The 20,152-nt window shown below is 40.9% G+C and overlaps 4 protein-coding genes across 6 annotated transcripts in view; 2 read left to right on the plus strand and 2 right to left on the minus strand.

Annotated features, from left to right (window-relative positions):
* Positions 1 to 6,913, plus strand: part of LOC116920856 (protein Wnt-5b) — a 30,680-nt gene extending 23,767 nt beyond the window's left edge. For all 3 annotated transcript variants that reach the window (XM_032926999.2, XM_032927001.2, XM_032926998.2), the window contains exons 3-9: positions 1,324 to 1,580; positions 2,846 to 3,026; positions 3,116 to 3,227; positions 4,642 to 4,696; positions 4,911 to 4,958; positions 5,490 to 5,657; positions 5,745 to 6,913. In XM_032926999.2, coding sequence (XP_032782890.1) covers positions 1,324 to 1,580; positions 2,846 to 3,026; positions 3,116 to 3,227; positions 4,642 to 4,696; positions 4,911 to 4,958; positions 5,490 to 5,657; positions 5,745 to 5,932 — 1,009 coding nt within the window. In that variant the 3' untranslated portion in view covers positions 5,933 to 6,913. The remainder of the gene's footprint in view (positions 1 to 1,323; positions 1,581 to 2,845; positions 3,027 to 3,115; positions 3,228 to 4,641; positions 4,697 to 4,910; positions 4,959 to 5,489; positions 5,658 to 5,744) is intronic.
* On the minus strand, positions 6,685 to 14,699 carry LOC116920858 (protein Wnt-7b). The gene is made up of 6 exons (XM_032927002.2): positions 14,143 to 14,699; positions 10,152 to 10,369; positions 8,281 to 8,648; positions 8,060 to 8,181; positions 7,762 to 7,979; positions 6,685 to 7,686 (listed from the first exon to the last, which is right to left on the minus strand). Exons 1-6 carry the CDS (start codon positions 14,241 to 14,243, stop codon positions 7,532 to 7,534), a joined length of 1,182 nt encoding a protein of 393 aa, XP_032782893.1. The 5' UTR covers positions 14,244 to 14,699; the 3' UTR covers positions 6,685 to 7,531.
* A 1,261-nt stretch (positions 14,700 to 15,960) lies between these two features.
* LOC116920862 (histone H3-like centromeric protein cnp1) lies at positions 15,961 to 17,236 on the minus strand. The gene is made up of 4 exons (XM_032927020.2): positions 16,886 to 17,236; positions 16,706 to 16,790; positions 16,519 to 16,630; positions 15,961 to 16,460 (listed from the first exon to the last, which is right to left on the minus strand). Exons 1-4 carry the CDS (start codon positions 17,088 to 17,090, stop codon positions 16,416 to 16,418), a joined length of 447 nt encoding a protein of 148 aa, XP_032782911.2. The 5' UTR covers positions 17,091 to 17,236; the 3' UTR covers positions 15,961 to 16,415.
* A 198-nt stretch (positions 17,237 to 17,434) lies between these two features.
* LOC116920854 (A-kinase anchor protein 17A) lies at positions 17,435 to 20,124 on the plus strand. The gene is given in 10 exon segments (XM_032926996.2): positions 17,435 to 17,785; positions 17,864 to 17,923; positions 17,994 to 18,226; positions 18,288 to 18,309; positions 18,311 to 18,571; positions 18,628 to 18,776; positions 18,858 to 19,020; positions 19,078 to 19,146; positions 19,203 to 19,462; positions 19,535 to 20,124. Coding segments are annotated over 10 exon segments (1,938 nt in total). The 5' UTR covers positions 17,435 to 17,575; the 3' UTR covers positions 20,046 to 20,124.
* Positions 20,125 to 20,152: the final 28 nt, after the last annotated feature.

The raw sequence follows: 20,152 nt of genomic DNA on the forward strand, positions 1-20,152 counted from the left end.
TCTCCTTTGTATAACAAAAGAATTTTTTCAAAAAAAAAAAAAAAATCTTCAACACCTGAGAAATCTAGCGAGAAAAATTAAATTAAAAAAAAATTTTTTCTTAAAAAAAAAAAAAAATGACTGGGCACCTCCGGCCTTTACCTCCGATCGTCTTGAAACTGTTGATGGCAGCACATATTTCTCTCTTTTTTCTTCTTCCTTTTGTCGTGGCTTGAATAAAGAAAAAAAAAAAACTAGAGAAGAAAACTGTTTACGACTTAACTGCCTACCCCTACAGCTCCCATGCGTTCAATGGCGCTGTTCGGCGGGACTGAGATATTAAACAAGAAAGAAAAAGAAAGAAAGTAGAAAAACACACACACCTTGATTTCTTTTTGGGTATTGAAATGAACGCTCCTACATGTTGCATAATACATTTGCGTAGGGACAATCATCATTTTTTCGATTCAGCTCAATTGTTCCTATGTCTATACTGCATATATAGACGAGGGTGTCGAACGATGCAACGCAAACTGCTGTTATTGATGGTTCGTGTCTCTTTGGCAGCGTCTGACAAAACCGTGGGATGCTCAGAAAACAAAAGATAAGAATCTGATTGAAATCAGCAAACCAAATCTCAACGACAAGCGAAAACAAAAAACAAAACAAAAAACATTCCTATTGTTTTAGGTGCGCGAACGAAGAGGACAAGGTCTTTTCACGCGAAAAACAAGAAAGAGAGAAAATCCAGCTGATATGTGAAATGACGTAACACGAAAACATTCCAATCGTTCGTGAAAAAAACAGGAAATTCTTCGAACGTCTTGATTAAGTCCTCTCAATTCCATCAACTCGTATAGAAAGTGGTGTGTGTAGCCAATAATCTTTGAGTGCATACAAATTAAAACAAACAAAGAAATCTACCTCCCCCCCCAAAACAATTTAATAAGGGCCATTTTTCTTTTAGCTGTGTGACGATTCCCTTCGTCAGACGATTCATTGAGATTTATGTGAAACTGTTCGTGCTGTGTGCTGTTGCTCGTTTTCAGCCCTCTCTTATTTCACTGTGTGTTCCACGCAACAACAACAACAACAACTAGACGTAACCAAAAAAAAAGAAAAAAGGAATGTGTTCGCCCTTTTAACGATGACCCCCTTTTGCGACGTGTTTCTCGTCGACTTGTCTGGCTCTTTTCACTTCTCACGTCTGTTTTATATTTTAGCCCTTTTATAATACATCTAGAAGAATAGGATTTATTTCTCCTTCTTAAACTGCTCTTTTAAATGTCTTTTTTCTTTCTTATTTATTTTATTTTTATTTTTATTTTGTTTCGTATTATCCAGGAATCTCGGTGTCCAGGGTTACGAGGTGTGGCGAAACCCTCAGCTTTACATGGTAGGAGCCCAGCCGCTGTGCACGCAAATACCTGGACTGTCACCTGGACAGGCGAAATTATGCCAACTGTACCAGGATCACATGAGCTCCGTGGGACGAGGAGCTCGTGCCGGCATCGCTGAATGCCAGTGGCAGTTCCGCTACCGACGATGGAATTGTTCCACGGTCGAAGATTCCACCGTCTTCGGACCCGTCCTACAAATAGGTACACACAAGAACATTTGAAAATGTTCACCATCAGGCTTTCCAGATGCGAATCAATTTTCTTAGACGTCAGTCACAAAAAAACAGCCGTTATTCGGTAACATAAAGAGGGGGGGGGGGATTGAGGAGACAACGACGTCATCTGGCAGAGCCACTGCACAACAATGGGGGAGGGATAGGTATATAGACAAGCAAAAATATAAAAGAAATAAAAGGCGATGAATATTATCGTATGTTGTGTGCCCCCGTTGATTCCGGCACAAAGTGGCGCTGCTTCCATCTGGAAACACACACGAAAATATCGTCATCTCCATTCATCATTTTCTCGTGTATGACGATAGGCGCACGTGATCCATCAAAAAATGAGGGGGAGAAAAACAGGAACCTGATGACCTGATACTTTCGCGTCTATATCAAATGATGCATCACAGCACATCGGCCTGTCTCTACTATATATAGTCACAAGATTTAGAAATAATAATAATAGAAGGATGATGAAGGAAAAATCCTTTTTTGTTTTTTTCCTTTTTCATATTGCGCGCGTGCGTTTTTTTTTATGTTTGGCTTGAAATCCTGTTTTTACATCACGCTTCAAATGTATACGTATAGACGTCATTGATGATTAGCATAGAAATAAGAAGCGAGTAATTCAACGTATCCCGACAACCGGGGGAGACTCCCGCGTGAGTCGAATCAGACAATCAAAAAAACAAAAAACAAAAAATTTGCTGTTGGCATTTTTTTTTTGTTGCTATTTAGTACAACTAATTTTGAGTTTTATTTATTTATCTATTTGATTTTCAGCTCTGTGTAATAATGTAGGTGAGCGCCCATAGGCATCGTATTAGTCATTTGCTTTAATAGCCGAATAAAAGATGGCCGGCAGCGCCTTGTAATTTCGATTTAATGTAATCAAAACTCGCATAGTTTTTTTGTTTTTTCGGTTGATTCATCAACCAAGTTGGGAGAAACCGAGAAAGAAGGTTCGTGGTTGATGTGGCACGACGGGAAAAAAACAAAAAAACGAACGATGGACTCGAGTTTGTCATTGCCGAAATGATGGACGAGATCATTTGCATATGACTGGACCGCCTTGATAGTTTCTTTGGATGAGACGCTATGTCGTGTGGGATGGTGTCTGTTACAAACACGAAGAAATGCCATCGATGATTGAATTTCCCTTCATTTCCCTTATAATAATTGAAAAAATATATTTTCTTTTAGATGATTACTAATCCTATAACTCTCTAAAAAAAAATAATCAAGGGAGCCGTGAAGCTGCGTTCGCTCATTCGATCGCCGCCGCAGGTGTGGTGCACTCCATTTCACGCGCCTGCCGTGAGGGTCAACTCTCGTCTTGCGGCTGCTCCCGAGCGCTCCGACCCAAGAATCTCAATCAGGAATGGATATGGGGCGGTTGTGGAGATAATATCGAATACGGCTACAAGTATGCATTCATTTCCTTTCATTATTTTATGTACATGTATTATAGCCTACGTATTTTGCCGTAATTAAACTCAAATTCGCCGCCAATAGATTCACGCAAGGCTTCGTCGATGTCCGCGAGCGCGAGAAGAACTACAAACGAGGCTCACGCGAACAAGGACGCAGTTTGATGAACCTCCACAATAACGAAGCCGGACGTCGGGTAAGAAAAAAAAAAAACACAAATTTTAAATGAATCATTTCTTTCATTTGAAATGTATAATCGGTTCAGAAGAGAAAAGACCCTCGGGGCAAAATAGCGCGCAGAGCGGATTGAATGTTGAGGGGGGCCTTTCAAAAATGAAAAGATAAGAACCAGCTCATCAACTTTATGTTAACTAGAGTATTGGGTTAACCCCCTCCTATAGTAGACCCGCCCTCCTACCCCATCGTTTTTCCACTCTGTGTGTCACGTTTAGTCAAACATTCATTTATATACAAAAAGAGCTGAGAGCTGAAGGGGGGGGGGGATTGCAACTAGAACGTAACTCATGGCAAAGGAGGGAGGTAAGCAACGTTATATACTCTATTGTACGGCTGATACACGTTTTGTGCGTACCGACGATGAGGGATCGAGAGGAGCAAAATAGCAAAATCCACCAAAAAAATAAAGTGGGAGGAATAATTAACTATAACGGCCAATTGAAAAGTATGCGAGTCGGCCACTCTTTTTTTCTGGGGTGGGGGGGACTTATCTCGAGTGTGTCTCTTCAAATTGAGATATGCCCACTTCCCTCCTACTTTGTTCCACGGGTGTACCAGCGTTTCATTTCCGACTCATTTACTTTGTACGCAGCTAAATCAGAGGGTATATTTATATGTATAGGAAAAGGAAGGGGGGGAGATTCTAAAATGACAGCGGTCCTCAAACGAAGTGAAGCTTGCCGCTTTTTTTTTTTTGGGTGAAACACGTGATTATCTCAGCGGGATATGTAAAAAAAAAAAAAGGAGGGAAGGGAGTCCTTACTTGCAGCAAAAAAATAAAAAAGTTATTCGAGATAAAAATATAAATACATTTCTTTAAAATATACGGTCTCTGTTATATACCTGTAGGGAAATTCATTTTCGAAAAATATTAAAAATTTTCAAATAAAATAAAATCATTTTTGTGTGTCTGTGTGGAAAACCAAAAAAAAAAAAATATTTTTTTTTTGAAAAATAAGTGGAGGTTTGAAAGACTCACCCTCCGTCATCCGGCGCGGAACTCGTAGACATTCAATCCCTCTGCGCGCTTCTCTTTATTTCAAAAAAAACTAAAATTCTAAACTCGTCGCGACAGTCGCATTTTTCGAAATTGATTACATAAAATGCCGTTCCGTCGAATCGTTTATGTCGTGTCATGTCGTCCAACATTGTCATCTCATTCTGTAAAGCAAAGCGAACAAAAAAACAAACTGCGTTTGCGCTTTCCGACGTCGTTATTTCAGAGCAAAGAGCATTTCTGCTTCTACGTACATGCTGTTTCGCTCGTCATCAGCCAAAATGCTTGCTCTAACAATTTGTACATTTTTGATTTATTTTCCAATTCACATGCTAATGTTGGCGTTGATGACGTCACGACGTCCTTCTCACAAAAGGCCGTGATTAAGAAAGCGCGTGTCACATGCAAATGCCATGGAGTCTCCGGCTCGTGTAAGATATATATATATATACATTTTATTTTTTGTTTCTATCTTTTTTGGCTTTCAAATGTCTACAAGTAAATTTGAATCCTTTCTGTGTCTATGCCAGCGGCTCGTTTCATTTTTCAAAAAAAAAAAAGAGATGAAATGCCATTTTTTTTTTCTCTTCTTTTTTTGTGTGTCCGTGTTATTCATCGTTTCTTTTTTCTTTTCCGACAACACAGGCTCGTTGGTAACGTGCTGGCAACAACTGGCGTCGTTCAGAGAAATCGGTAATTATACACAACACGACGGCTTCTCTTTTTTCTCTCTCTCTCCCCTTGGCTTTTTTTTTGTTTCTTCCATTTTGGACGACGTTGAAAACCTTCCGTGTCTCTGCGTCGTCTCTGTACAGAGAGATTAATGGACTTTGGAAGGAGAGAGAAAAGTCAATTGCAGTTGTTTCGTGAGATTTTTGTTACTGGGGGGTTCGGGGGCCCGCAGTTAAAGAAATAAAAGATTGCCGCAGATCGCGTGTTCGTTGGACATTTTGTTCTTTTGCCCTCAACTCGCACGCCGCAAATGGGTTCGAAAGGGGGAAAAAAAAAAGACGCCCTGGACGGATGTTGCGGGAGGCCCCAAAATCATTGTCGTCTCACACGCCATCTAACGATTGAACAGAGAAATTCATGTCATTTTAATGCTTGTTTTTATGATTATTTCTCTTTTTTTTTTTTTATAATGATGATTATAACTGACTACCACGACTACCATTTTATAATATGAGGTAATAATAATAACCATTAACTTGTTCTTATTACCAGGTGATTTTATGAAAGACAAGTATGACGGCGCGACTGAAGTGAGAGTGAACAAACGAGGTCGTCTGCAAGTCAAAAATGCCCAGTACAATTTGCCCACGGCCAACGATTTGGTCTACCTGGACGAGTCGCCAGACTATTGCCTGCGTAACAAAACAATTGGATCATTCGGTAAAGAAACAAAGCAACACCTTAATTTTTTTTTAAAACCTTAACAATCAAGGAAATGTTTTGTTTTTTTCATTTATTTTTCAACAGGTACTTACGGCAGGCCGTGCAACCGGACCTCGGCTGGCATGGATGGCTGCAATTTGATGTGTTGTGGACGAGGTTACAACACGCTCAAGACAACAGTCAAAGAGCGTTGCAAATGCAAGTTCCATTGGTGCTGTCACGTGGAGTGTAAGACCTGCATCAAAACGGTCGACGTTCACACCTGCAAATAGTAGTTGAAAAACAAAACAAACTTCAAGAAATTACGAGGAAAAGTTTTTCTTTTTAAAGTATACAAACCAGCTGTCCCTAATTCATTTCTTCTTTCTCTCTTTGTTTCTTTCTTTCTATTACTCAAACACAAAACAAAACATTTTTGCATATTTCATTAAAACACATTCTCTCTCCCTCTTTTTTACCATTTCATTTTCGTTTAAAATGTTTGGCTAAATAATGAATGCGGTTCGTAATTATTTTTGACCGTTTCGCCGTTTTATCATTCAATGTGTATTATAAAAGATGACGTGATTTCTGTGCGTGTCGATTCACGTTTGGGGAAGGAGGGGATTTGAAGAAAACACAGCAACTCTTTTTTTTTTCTTTCTCATATTTCTGTTTGTGACTTCCTGTACGTTTATTTTTGATTCTTTCAATGTGTCGTTTAACAGGGCTAACTTTCAACATTGCCGTGTGTTTAACTTTTCCTTTTTCTCGTTTCCTGTTCGCGCCAATACTCGCCTTTTTCGTCAATGTGTATACGCCGGTGTGTTTGTTCGAAAACGTGTGACTGTGCAAACTATGTGTGCAAGTGTTGATTGACTGATTCGATTATTTAGGAATTTTTTTATTTGTTTTTGCTCTCTTACTATTATTATTATTATTATGATTTTGTTTCCATTTTTCGAAAAAAAAGCCATCAAGCCAAACGAACGAACTTTACAATTTTTTTTTGTTTGTTTCCCCCCTTTCAGATATGTTGACAACATTGATTTTTGATTCAGTTATTTTTTTCCATTGTCTCCAACATTACAGATGAGTCGAAAGAAACACAACACAACAAAAAAAGATAAAAACAAAACTTATTACATTACAAATGATATTGGTGACATCATCACTTCAATTCCTCGCCATCTGACAAACAAAAAAAGAGAACACAAATTGTACACCTCTTCTCATATAAGAACAAAAAGAAATACACTCAGTATTAACCCATATGTAATAATAAAAACAACGTGGTCTTGCCTATTGCATTCCACTTTTTGAGGAGTCATGGACTCGTTATCTTTCTTCTTCGTTGCTAATCCACAGGAGGAAAACATTTGTTGAATAAAAACAGTTGCAGCTGTGGCCGCTACATGGCGTTGGAAGATATATTTCGTCTGCTCCCGCCATGGCAAACGTTATTTGTTATTGTTTTCTAGTCATGAAAAAAAAAAAAAAGAGAGAATACAATCTTTTCAAAATGCAGCAATGGCGATACGGGGTGACCAGTGAAAACAATGGGAAATGATTCTCAACTCTTGTACTCCGCCCACTGCACGTCAAATTGATCGGCACGTTCCGAAATGGCATGTCCGAATCGAATGCAATGATGAAGCACTTTTGAATAATAACACTGGAGATTTTCTTTAAAAGAGGTCAGCGATGAGCTACATTTTGGATACATATTAAACGACTTGGAATTGGGCCTCTCATTTTTATAGGCATTAATAACAACCTAAATCTAAATTTGTGTTATTAGCAGTTAGTCCCGAGCTAGTGGCTCCTTTTTAAAAATCAATTTCATTAAATCTGTCCTTCAGTATAACCTAATTAATTTTGAATCAACATATTTATTTGCAGGTGTACTCTTCACTTTTGATTGTGCAGGTCTGGCATTTGACCTCGCAGCACCAATGGAATTTGCAGTTGCACTGGTGAGAGACGTGGTTGAACTGGTGGGTGTTGTATCCCCGTCCACAGCAGAGCAGGTTACAGCCATCAGCACCTGCGTGAGGCAAAGGCAACAAACAGAAAAGGTAAGGCCTGTATCCTACTTTCATTGCACGTTTTGTTGTCATACCTGCTGAGGTTCGATTACACCTCCTGCCCACGACACCCAATGACCCCGTCGTTGGGTCTGCCTCACAGTAGTTGGGTGAAGGCTGCAAAAAGACCAGCTCCGAGATACGGAGCTTGTTACGTGGCTTCCTACGCAGCTGTAACGTTAACGATTTACGTGGCTTGCTATTGTTACCGCTGCGACTCTCTTTGGCGACAACGGCCTTGGCTTCACGGTACCTGTAGTTTGACGTCAGACATCACGAATGAATAGGCAAACAGGAAGAAAAAAGAAAAAAAACTTTCACTAAAATCATTACCGTTTCATCAGAGCATCACCAATGTCTCTGAATGCCGGCAATTTTTCCCAGCACGTTTTGAGCGAACAGCTGCCACTGACTCCGTGACATTTGCATTCCTTCTTCAACATTGATTTGACCATCTGCACACGCACAAAACAAAAAAAAAAGGAGTCAAGAGACATTTTAATGTGCGTTGCACACAACTATCAAACCCCTGCCGACGAATTGGCACAACTCACTTTTCTACCGGCTTTGTTATTATGCAAATTCATCAAGCTCCTTGCGTCTCCTTCGGTTTCTCTCGAGTCGGCGAATCGTTTAGCCAGCGACGCACCCGATCGGACGTCAGCCGAACAGCCGCCCCATTTCCATCCGTTTGGCGAGGCTGGATTGCCATTGCCGCCGCCGTTACCCCCGCCGCCATTACCGTTGGCTGTGGCGGCGTTGTGAGCCCGTGACCGATGCAAAGACCTGACCAACTCTTTACCGCCTCGTTTGGTCGGATCGCAACCGCAAGAGCTGATAGCTCCCTGGCTGCACGCCTGCGCGATAGCGTAAGTCAAACCAGAGCTCCACACTGCATACAGATAAGCTGCTTCGCGGCTTCCTGAATTTGGAGAGAAGAGAAACAAGAATTATCAAGCACGTGGCAATCAGATCACTTGCGGAGTTTGGGGGAGGGGAGGGAGTGTCTTTTACAGCGTTTTTGCCAAATGTTTTTCTTTTTTATACGACATTGGAAAACTGCCATTTTGCCCGGCACGTTGAGTGCTCGGATGGCCGTTTGTTTTCTTTTCCTTTGCGTTCCAAGTGCACATATCTTCTAAAGCGACTGAGATATGTATACGTTGTACTTTAGATAGACACGTACTATACAGGCCGCACATTCTTTTTACGTATTTTATTTTCTCCTGTTTGAATTACTTATTTTGCACGACGTCTGCCATGGCCGTCCGAAAAAGGCGACAATGGCCGTCGACTGTATTGCCTTCAAGCACATCTTTTCATTCCCATTCCTGAATCACGTAGGACTTCAAAAATAAAAAAGGGGGGGATGTCTAGAATTCGCAAAAGACATGGCGCTATTTATTCAAAAACTAAATTTTCTTTTCTGTCCCGTCTACCTATCGTACATTCGATGTCTTCACAAACAGCACTGGGCGAGTGAGCCGTAAGACGACAGTCGAGGACGAAGCTATTCGTTGGCTGTCCCGAGAAAACGGTGTAATATCACGCGCGTCACTTGCCACTCACTTTGATGTAGGACTGGATATGAAAGGAAAGAGAAATTCTTTTTCCTTAATTATTTCGTTTGCTTCTATCCACCTAAAGGATTTATTATATTCATTGAAAAAAAAGAAAAGAATGCGCTTTGAAAACGACTGCGTGTTTTTTTGTGCGGTCGCAAAAATATTTATTCATTTAGGTAGCCAAACAAAAATGTCAACGCAATACCACACAGATTGCTGAGACATAAAAGCGGCGTTTATCTCTTTTTTTATTTTTTTAAAATGGTATAAACAAATTTCGGCTGCTTTTTAATTCACGACGCGGAGAGTCGAAGAAGATTGGGGCGCGGTGCACCCGCTTCGTCGACTCTCTCTAGTTTGCCATGACCAAACTTGTAACGAAAAAAAAAAAAAAAAAGGGTAAACCGGCGGTTGGAACCGCACTGCGGTTTACCTTGTTTGTCAGTAGTTTGACCGCGGCAGAGGAAATCAGACATTTGAAATTACAATATATCCTTTGCAATACCAGAGAAGCAGTATAGCTATCCAATCGCATTCGATATCTCTTGTCTTGGATTTATTTGTTTGCTTTGGTTTTTGTTTCTGTTTTGCGCCATTATCCTCATTTACTTAAGCCAGTAAAGAAGCCGCAAGAATACGAAATGTTTGATCCCCTCCGTTTCTTTCTTTCTCTAATTGATTTTGAAACGTATACGCGCCAAAGATTCTTTTGGGTGTTGCGAGAATTTGGATACGTCCCTCCAGTTACGGGCGTTTTGTTTAGTTTAGATTTTTCAATTTCATTTGGGGTCTTTTGTACGTTTCACCGCGATAATGGGGACGGCAAGAAGAAGGAAATTGGTCAAAGAGAACACACATACCGACGACGACGACGTGACCGAATCCATTGCGGCTGCCGATGGCCGTGCAATTCCATCGGTGGTACTTGAATTGCTCCTGACACTCGGCTAGTCCCAGCTTGGCTCCGTTGCTGATGGCCACCATGGCGTCCGGCTTGGCGGCGCACAGCAGCCGCTGTTTGGCCGTCAATCCGTGTATCTTACCGCAAATCAAATCAGCGCTCAAAGCCATCACCGACCTGTGCACACACACACACAAAACAAAACGAGAAATGGCAGGGAAAAACAAAAGAAAAACCAAATGAGAGAGGACAAAAAAACAAATCAACAAAAGAATCAGAAAATTATGAAAACGAAGGAAATAAAATGAAAAGAAGAATGTGTCAACGCTGATGGGGATGACGATATGATGTACACTTAGTGGGCCACTGGCGTTCCACCAAACAAAGAAAGAGAGATACGGTCACGTTGAGAACTTATTTCTTTAAAAACGATTCGACTCCCGTTTTCTTTAGATTTAATTTTCGGTCGGGTCGACAGTACGTGACCGGTGGTCTTTTATCCGCTCGTTCAGGTTCTCTTTGTCGTTTCGTTTCGCCAGTGCGACACACCCCATCGGCTGGCCGAACCGGCGGCGATGTGAACGCAAACAAAAGTTCTCAAACGTGGCGACAGTCTCAGCCTGTCGCCTTATTATCGTTCGTTTTGCGGCGCATTCCCGACTGTACGGTGCTGGGATATGTCCTGCCACACATCGTGAACGCGTCTGCCATTTCACATCTGCAAAGCACCCCCCACAGCCGCCACCCAAAGACTGGAAATGCTTGCGGCATCTTTCCGCACCAGTCCTTTCTTTTTTTTCTTTTCTTCTTCTGTCTTTATCAAATTGTTGCGTGATTTTATTCCAAAAAAAAAAGGGACCGGAGAACCGGAGTGGAAACAAAAGCGAAACAAGATATGTAAAAACACGTGTTTTTTTTTTTTCGTTCTTGATTATCATTATTATTATTATTAATAATATTTCCTAAGTCATGGCGGTTGATTGTGATGATTTTTCACGAACTGGAATGTGCCAAGCGCGCGCGTTCAAATCACCCGCGCTAGCCCGGCGCGCGCTACATATATCCAGTTTGGATTTATTGGACAGTTCAATCAAGTATGTTTTTTTGTTTTTTCTAAAGAAGAAGAATGGAGGTAGAGATAGATAGGGAATCGAGAAAACAAAAAGAGAGGAGAAAGAAATTTTTTTTTTAATTCTTCACTTTGATCAATAATTTAACCAATCTCTCGCTGTTGGGGTACATAGCGCAACAAAGAAGAAATAAGAGAACAAAAAATAAAAGGGAAAACAAAAAAAACATTGACAGGATGCTGATTGGAGTTTTCTCTCTCCTTTTTATTTCTGTGTGTGTGTGTGTTGTTGTGAGTGTTAAACCACCGTTGGTGTCGAACGTTAGTTCTTTTTCACCGGGAGAGGGTTGCATTCTAATCAGGTGTGAAATGACTTAGCCCCTAGGCAATTCTAATCATTTTTATTTTTTATTTTTTTCCAACCTTTGCCTCTATACTATTTTAACCATCTTTTTGTTCTTCTAACCAACTGAAGAAAGAACAAAGAAAAAAAAAAACTAACAAAAGACCCAGTCGTGTTATTTCCCTCTTTTTTTTGTGTGCGCGCGCGTTTCATTTCAGTTTTTTTTTTTTAACTTTCGGTTCGAGAGGGAAGAAAATAAAAACGCACGAAGAAGGTAAAAATGTCTTATTGCTCACCGACTGATGAGCTGGGCGTGCTCCTTCCCAATTTTTCTTTTTTCCCCGTTCGAAATAAAAAAAATAAAAATGTTTAAAAGAAAAGAGTGAAAAGAGAGAGAGAGAGAGAGGTCAGCTGTATTATGTCTCACAGCAGGAGGGGGGTTTTCTTTTCTTATTTCTTTCTCCCGACTGTTTGGAGTAGAAGAAGAGGAGGGGGGCTGAATCTTTACCTTTATATTCTACCATCCAGAAATCAGAAACAGCAGTTTTCTCACGTCAAAGAGGAAATAACACCCAAGATTTCTTTCCACCCCAAATCCATCCATCGTTTTTTTTGTTTTGTTTTTTTCTTTTTCTTTTACTTTTTGAACCTCTCCTTTAATTCCTGTACGCTTTGATTTATCAAATTGGTCAGCACAGACAACAAGGTGCTTTACCTGGTCGCCGGGGGTACTTGGTCTGTTTGTGTGTGTATGTGTGTGCGCGCGCTCTTGTTGTGTGGGTGTTTCTTGTACAATGCCGACTATTTTTATGGGCGCGGACGTGTGATGTGTTTCTCTTTCTCTTCATATTCGTCACGGGTGTATACAAGAAGAAGAAGAAAAAAAAATGCGATGAAAGACTATCTGAAGTGATGAAGTGGTCGCAAAGTGAAAACGCTGAAGATTTGAACCTTTCCTCAATTTAAAAAAACAATTCTTTTAAAGAGAGAAAGAAAAAAAGATGAGAAGACATTCGGCGGCGGCCTATTCTCTTTTCATCAGTTTTTTTCTTTTCCAGGTGTGTCTGGAAGAAGAAGAAGAAAAAAAACACACCGACAGAAAGAGAGAGAGAGAGAAAAAGAGGAAATCGATCGGCTCATTAGTCGGACTTGACAACTACTGCGCGCTTTTCGGTTGACCTTAATGGGACCTCTTACGGTTTCTGGTGTTTTGACCCTCGTATTTCTGTTCTTTTTCTTTTCTTTCTTTCTTATATGCAGCATATTATACAGCCACATTTTCCTTGTTTCTTTTCCAGTGTCCCAACTCCGACGACCTCCCACTACGAGACTTACATACTCTCTCTCTCTCTACTTCTATCGGTTATTGTCGTTTCACTGACGAATGACCGATTTCGTTATTTATTGCATGACCTGCGCCCGTCTTAACGTTTTCTACTGTTTCCATTGCGGATGCAGGTGTCGTCGTTTGTCATGACGTGTTAAAAAAATAGAAGAAGAAGAAGAAAAAAAGGGAGCCAACATTTAAAAAAGAAAAAAAAAACTGTTATAGTTGCTTGCTAACTGTAAGGAGGAGTCGAATAATGCGGACGAGGACGAACGCTGGCCAAAGACATGGTCAAACATTTTGGGTTATGCACACGAGCTATAGATCTGTGCTATATACTCCTATATATATACACACAAAACAAACACACGGACAACAGTTGCTGCTGTCGATTTGATATATTTAATTGAATGCATCGCGAGGGCTGTCCGATCGGATTGGAAAAAGCACTCAAACGAGCCATTGGGGACGATTCCCACATGCCAAAGATGGAAAGAACACGAGCGCGCCGGCAGACCGGCCTTAGTCACGTATACGTACGGAGAGCCGGCCACTAATACCAGTCAGCAAGCACGCGCCATCGTCATCGACGAGTTAGAAAAAAAAAGAAAAATCTAAACGAAAGCGTTCGTCTGTCCTCCCTCCGTTTTGGACGACATTGATCACTGATAACGAGGGCCGGCATCTCATACCTATAGCCTCATTTCTGTGTGTGTGTGTGTGTGTCTCGATATCCTTAAAAACCAACTTTAGATCCCCTTCGTTCACGCAGGGTCCTTTTTTTTTTGTTGTTGTTTTAGTTTCGTTCCGAAAAAAACGGAAAAAAAACAAACAAAACAAAGTGGAACAACCACCAACGACTACTGCGAGCAGCCGACGACGGACTTTGGTGAACCAGAGAGTAGTGTAGACTGTCATTAGCATATGGTAATGGCATGTTTATGTGTGTGTTTTTGTTTTGTCTTTTATTTCTTCCTATTCTTATCCAAATCTAAAGCTACGCAAACAAGTCGACAACTTTTTTTTGTGTGTGTTGCTGCAACCGACGGATTACAATGATTTATGTCCGTGTGTGAGGGGAGGGGGGAGTGGGCGTTCGGGAAATTTCCTTTTCGTTTATGCGAATAGGTTGAATATTGGCTTCCATTTTGTTTGACTAGTGCTGGCAATTTGGAAAGAATAAAATATAGCGACAATTAAAGTCAACATACCTGCCGGTCGGTCCGATGGGCGTGATGAGTGAGATGAGCAAGAGGACGTGCCAGTGCCGGGCAAGTGAAATGAGAGTGGTCGGCCCGAGCTGCGGAGACATGATCCGCCCCCACACAACACCATATCACAAAGACAAGGGACTCCCTTTTTTTTTTTTTTTTTTGAATTCCGAAGCGGACAATAATCACTTCCGGCAAACGTGCCACTAAATTAGGAAACTCGAATTGAAATGGAGGGATTTCCGCAATTCGAAAATTGGCGCGTTTTTTTTTCTTTTTTTAAATAAACAAAAAGGATTCCCAATTTCAATCAATTGACACTATTACACTGGATCTAATTGAAAATGAAATAGAGCCACAAGGATTCTGATACAAGTCCTGCCTTTTTAAATTCTTAATTGTATAAGAGAATGAAACAAAAAAAATGATCAGCCAACAACAGCACAGAGAGAGAGAGAGAGAGAGAGGTCTGTGCGACGCGGCTAACGTCCCCTTAAGAACTGTGTGTGTTCGGGAGCTAACCCACCGACACTAGACCGACACCTTTACCAACACTACCACTACAGCTAGACCAGCTGCTGCTGGTGCTGCTGCTGCCGTCCAACTTTGCCTCTCTTCCCCCGGTGAAATCCCCTCCCACCTGAAACTCCCTCGCCACCCTATGATATCTTTCGAGGTAACCAATGCGTGTGTGTGTAACCTTCATGGTGCGTTTAGCAGTTTCTGATTCAGGTATACTGGATAAATTGTGGTGCGCTGTCAGCATTTCTCGTTTGACCGGCTTGGTTTTTTTTTGTTTGTTTGTTTGTTGTTTTTCTTAGCAAAAACAGAAAATAAACTTCTCGTCTTCATTACGCAAATCTGACGGATAGGGGAAGAGATACGAAGCGAAAAGTAAAAATCCTGTCGAAATTTCGATTTCTTTTTTATTGGTCGCGTAATCAGAAACAAAAGAAAAATGTTTAGTTTACGGAGGAAACGGTCGACATCGACTGTGCGCCAATGTTTATACAGACAGATGGGATATGATATTCCTTTGAATTTCGTGTTCCAAACAGGTGGTTCGTACCTACATAAAATGTGGTAGTTTATGGCGTTATGCGCGCCAGTGTAGGAGAACGAGAAGACAACGAGGCGAAATAAATAATTCAACAATATCCCACCGAAACATGTTAACCAGCATGTCTAAAAGAGGGGAGATTGCACCTTCAATCAGCGTGCACTCGTTTATCCTTTTAACCTCGGATGCTTTTTGTTTTGTTAGTTTTTTATTTTCTTCTTCTTCTTCTTCTTCTTCTGCTTTCTTGGCTGCATACTTCCTGGTTTCCTCGATTCGTGCGACATTTGCGCTAATGTGCGCACCAAGACGTTAGCATTACGTGAATGATTCTTCCTAGATTGGCTTTCCCGTTAAGTCCAAGGACAATTGGTTGGATGCAAAACGCATCGATACGCGTGAGATAGCGATCCCGCCGTGAAAAGAGGTTACCCCCGATGATCTTTGAAATTCGTTTGATTCCATTCTATGGCTCCATATATCGAAGAAGTCGAGGAATTTATTTATTTATTTTATTTTATTTTATTTTTTTTTTTGAAATGAAATTGACTTTCAAATGAACATGTGGTTTGTTGAATTGGGAAATGCGTGTGGTATACGGTATGCTGAGGAATCGAATCGAAAAGAAAAAAGACAGCGAGAACTAAAAAAGAAAAATCTTGTTCTTTTATAAAAGTTATGCGTCGTACATTATTCATGGGCCGCGATAATGAATCCAAGTCGAGGGTCTATATCTCCAGACAAACACGGCTCGGATGCTGTTTATTTTATTTATTTTTTTGTATTCGAAAAAAAAAAAAAAAAATAAATCCATTTTTGCATTACAAACTCGGCGCTTTTATATCTCCATCTAAATGGTCAAGTGAATAAGAGGATGCTGCTGGGTCAATCGAATTTCTTCTCATTGCATATACACACCATCAGGTGATGTTAACTTTAAATGAATTATCGGAAAAGCAAATTTTGCAGAACTTCAAAAAAAAAGAAATTCCAATTTTATTTTGTTCCATTTGGGTCAGTAACACAATTTTTTTCTCTCTCTCTCCCTCAAAATGTAAAATTTCAAACAAGCAAATACATTAACAAATGTTTAAAAAAAAAAAAAAAGTTGGCAAATGATTTAAAATTTTCAGTGTCAATTCCACGTCATTTTCTGGAGAAGAGTCAAGTCGTTGAGAACGATTCCAAATTTCGTGCTGAAGACGTTTGGATAGCTTTAAAAGCATGCTTGAATACGTCTAACTACTTGCATGTCCCTCACCTGAAATTATAATTTAAAAATAGATTGATTCGACAGTAGAATGAATCGAAGTCTGTACCATCAGAGTCAGTCGTTTGGCGTTGAGCATCGTCAGCACAGAGTCTTGGAATAATTGAACAATCACAGCTTCGGCCGCCACTTGTAAGCATTCCAGAGCTTCAGCCGTGAAACTTGAGTCGTAGCAGCAGGCGATTTTATTATCGATTTTTGTTTAAATGTGTTAAGGTAAGTAAAATGTGCGCTACCGAAGGGTGGAGTGCCCCGCCAATTCTTCGCTGATTTGTCTGATGATTCGTGCAAAAGGTGATCTCGGAATCAATAATCCTGTTCCTAAAAATGTAGAAACAAGGCGAGACATGGCAATTCAAATATTAATTTTCTTTGAAAAGAAAAAGAAAACGGAATATCGGGGACATGTCAAGCACCTCGTTGATAGTGGCGTATCTCTTTGAGAGCTCTCGCTCCTGGCCTGTAACGTTTTTTGCCTGCAGAATCACGAAAAGTCGACGATTTTGATTGCGGCTGAGCTGGAGCTTTAGTGACTGCATTAGGAGCCCTCGTCAGCGATGTTTGTGACCTTGTAACTGGAAGGTTTGATGCATCAGCATTAGATTTTTTCAATCTTGCCATTTTCTTGGGTTTGGGTGATATCAGACGATTCTTGGCTATATAACCTTCCTTGAATAATGACTTCCACGACTGACTAGATAAACGACCACTAACTGAACTCCGCCTGTCTTAGTGTCTCAGATAAATCTCGCAACTGAGAAAGGAAGTTTTCGTCTCCAGCCAGATGACTTAAAAATAAAATTTCTTCATTCGCAGTTTCCTGTCAAATTCGGAATTACGCAGTAGCAAAGCTTGCTGGATTTAGTGCATTTCGGGCCATGCCATCATCGAACTTTCTTATTGCATTACTTTTTGGTTTCGTAAATACCCGCCGTTGCTGCAACTCTACGGCAGAGCCACCTATCCAGTGAGTGCGGCGTTTTTTCTGCTACGTCGGCAAGCCGAAGAGTTTCGGTAAACGTATGCAGAAAATGGAGTAACTTAGCGTTAGTTAAACGTGTTGTTGACATTCTCGTAAAGGGTACAGTAATTCATCCTTTTTAAAAATGAGCTGCATATTTCCGTGTGCTGACTGGAAGGATGCCGTTCTCGTCAACGCATCTCAGCATTTGTATTTGAAACCACTCGCTTGTATCAGCATTTCGGTTCAGTTGCCATCCGACATGCTTAAAACAGCCGGGAAATCCGTCTCCACTTGGGAAATAATGGATAAAATCAAAACGGCCGCAAAACCCGATGAAATCATTGGGATGAAAGTATAGAATTTTCGAAACATTGTTAACAAATACAAACCTTGTATTCCAGAAAACAAAAATGCCATCTATGTTTCTAAGGTATTGAAAAGCACGCTGCAATATGTGCGATTTGAAGCTCATCTAGACAGTAGACATCAGGTGAGGGTTTCTGTCATACGAAAAGTGGAGGTTACAGTCAAAAATTTTATAATCATTTTTTTTTTTGCAGCTATCAGGGGTTCTTCAGCGGCTAGATAGAGGCACCTTAAAACTGAATAGCTTCCCGGAACCACTGAAAATGAGAGCCTGTGAATCCAAGTTAATCTACCCGTCAAGACATGATTGGGATACATTCTTTCAACAAAGCAAAAATCTGAATGAACTTAAACCAGGAGAGCGTCCAGATACTGTTCACATTAGCCTGCTGCCCTGTCATTGGTTTATGGTCCCACAGTCAAGCGGGTAATTCATATAAGATTGCTACATAAGATCCTGATGTTGTATTGGGAAAATTTTGTGCCAGATTGGAGGCAAACTCTTCCAAACCCAAAGCCAAGTGAAGCCATGCTTCGGGCACTTTTTGAGGTGTTTGGCCCCCTTCGCACTGTTGACATTCCCATGTTGGACCCATATAGAGCAAAAATGCTTCCTAATGCCTCAAACACCTTTGCGTTTGGACAAGACGGATTATTTGAGGCATTCGTTCAATATCAGGAATATGTAGGATTTTTAAAATGTATGACTGCCTTCAGAGGCATGAAACTACTTTATAGGGAAGGAAACAGAGCTTGGACAGCCCTTATACAGGTGGGAAACTAATTGAAAACTGAATGAAACAAATAACCTTCACATGGCTTCTCTAGGTGGACTTCGACCGCACGTGCCACCAAAGCGAAAGATCTCTTAAACTCAGGAGGATTGCCAGGGAAAGATTAATCCAGGAAGAAATCGATAACGAAAGAGCAGACAAAGTTCGAAGAGAACTAGAAAATTTGAAGCACGAAGAAAGCAGGTCAGGCTCATATGCCATAAACTCTCAATGAGTTGTTACAAGAATCCACTGCAACATGACGTTGACGCTTATTCCTCGTAGACGTCAGCAGACAGAAGAGCGACTGAAGGAGGAAGAGGAGTCCGCTAGAAAAAGAAAAGCAGAAGAAGAGGCCAGAGTGGTGTTTGAGGAGCGAAAGTTGGTGCTAGTCCAAAGAAGGCTGGAGAGTTTACGGTTGCTGGACGCGATTTTCGAACGGGTTAAGGTATGTGGAATTTAAATGGTTTTAACAAAGTCTTCTGCTGTGAAAACTTTTATTCAGGCCGTTATCGAAGAAAAAGACAATCGTAAAAAAGACCCTTCGAAGAAAAAAGATAAGACCACTAAGAAGGTACAATTTTCATGGGATTCTTTCAACGTTTCACGTCATTACTCTTTTCTTTTAAGGATAAGGAAACCAGGCGACAAATGAAACTGCAAGAAAAGGAACGGAATTTGCGTGCCAAACTACTTAAAAAATATCAGCAGGTTGGACAAGAACAACTCGAAGAACAGAGGGAGAGAGTGCGCCACATGCTTCAAACGTCAGATATAAAATTGAAAAGCACCGTCAATGTTATGTCTGAATCGAAAAGTTTGGATAAAGTGTCGGCAGTACAAGTTCAAACTAAAGAACAAAGTCCCCTCCCGCTTCGCGAACCTGAAAGGTGAATTGTCACATGGTGTGTGATTGTTATTTTAAAACTTTTTCAACATGCTTCCTATTATTGGGAATTTAGGACAAATAATGGTCATACCTTCAGACACGACCCAATGGTAAACCGACCCAAATCCGTAGGTTATCGCTCAAGTCCGGTGGAGTCCAACGGTCGTCGAAAAAATGATTATGAACATGATCCCAACCAAAACCATCACCATCGCCATTCGTCCTTCAACAGGAAACGATACCAATCTACGGAATCAGCTCGTGTACCTACCCACCAAAATCAGAACAGGGGTGGTTGGAAACGGAATCGATTTGATAACGGCAAGCCCAACTGGGCTTCCCCATTAGATCAGGAATTGTGGGATGGACCCAACGTAGGAAATCAGCGACAAAATTCACGTGGAGGGTATCGACGAGGCGGTCGTCCAGGAGGGGAACACCGTATGCGAAGAACACGTGATTTACCTCCTACGACAGAACGACACTTTATGAAATCAGAAAACAGATATGCGCCAACGCCAGTTGGTGTCCCGATGTCCGGTGAAAGTACCATGGAATCGGCACTAGTTGAGCGACTTACATGAAATGGACAACGTCTCTGTTTAATGAATGCCCTGAATACCCTTTTCGTGTAATAAATGGGAACGTAGGATTGACCATCAAGACTTCGTTTCTTGCTTTTTGGGTTCAC

This window comes from Daphnia magna, linkage group LG4 (genome assembly GCF_020631705.1).
Source record: "Daphnia magna isolate NIES linkage group LG4, ASM2063170v1.1, whole genome shotgun sequence".
Taxonomy (NCBI): domain Eukaryota; kingdom Metazoa; phylum Arthropoda; class Branchiopoda; order Diplostraca; family Daphniidae; genus Daphnia; species Daphnia magna.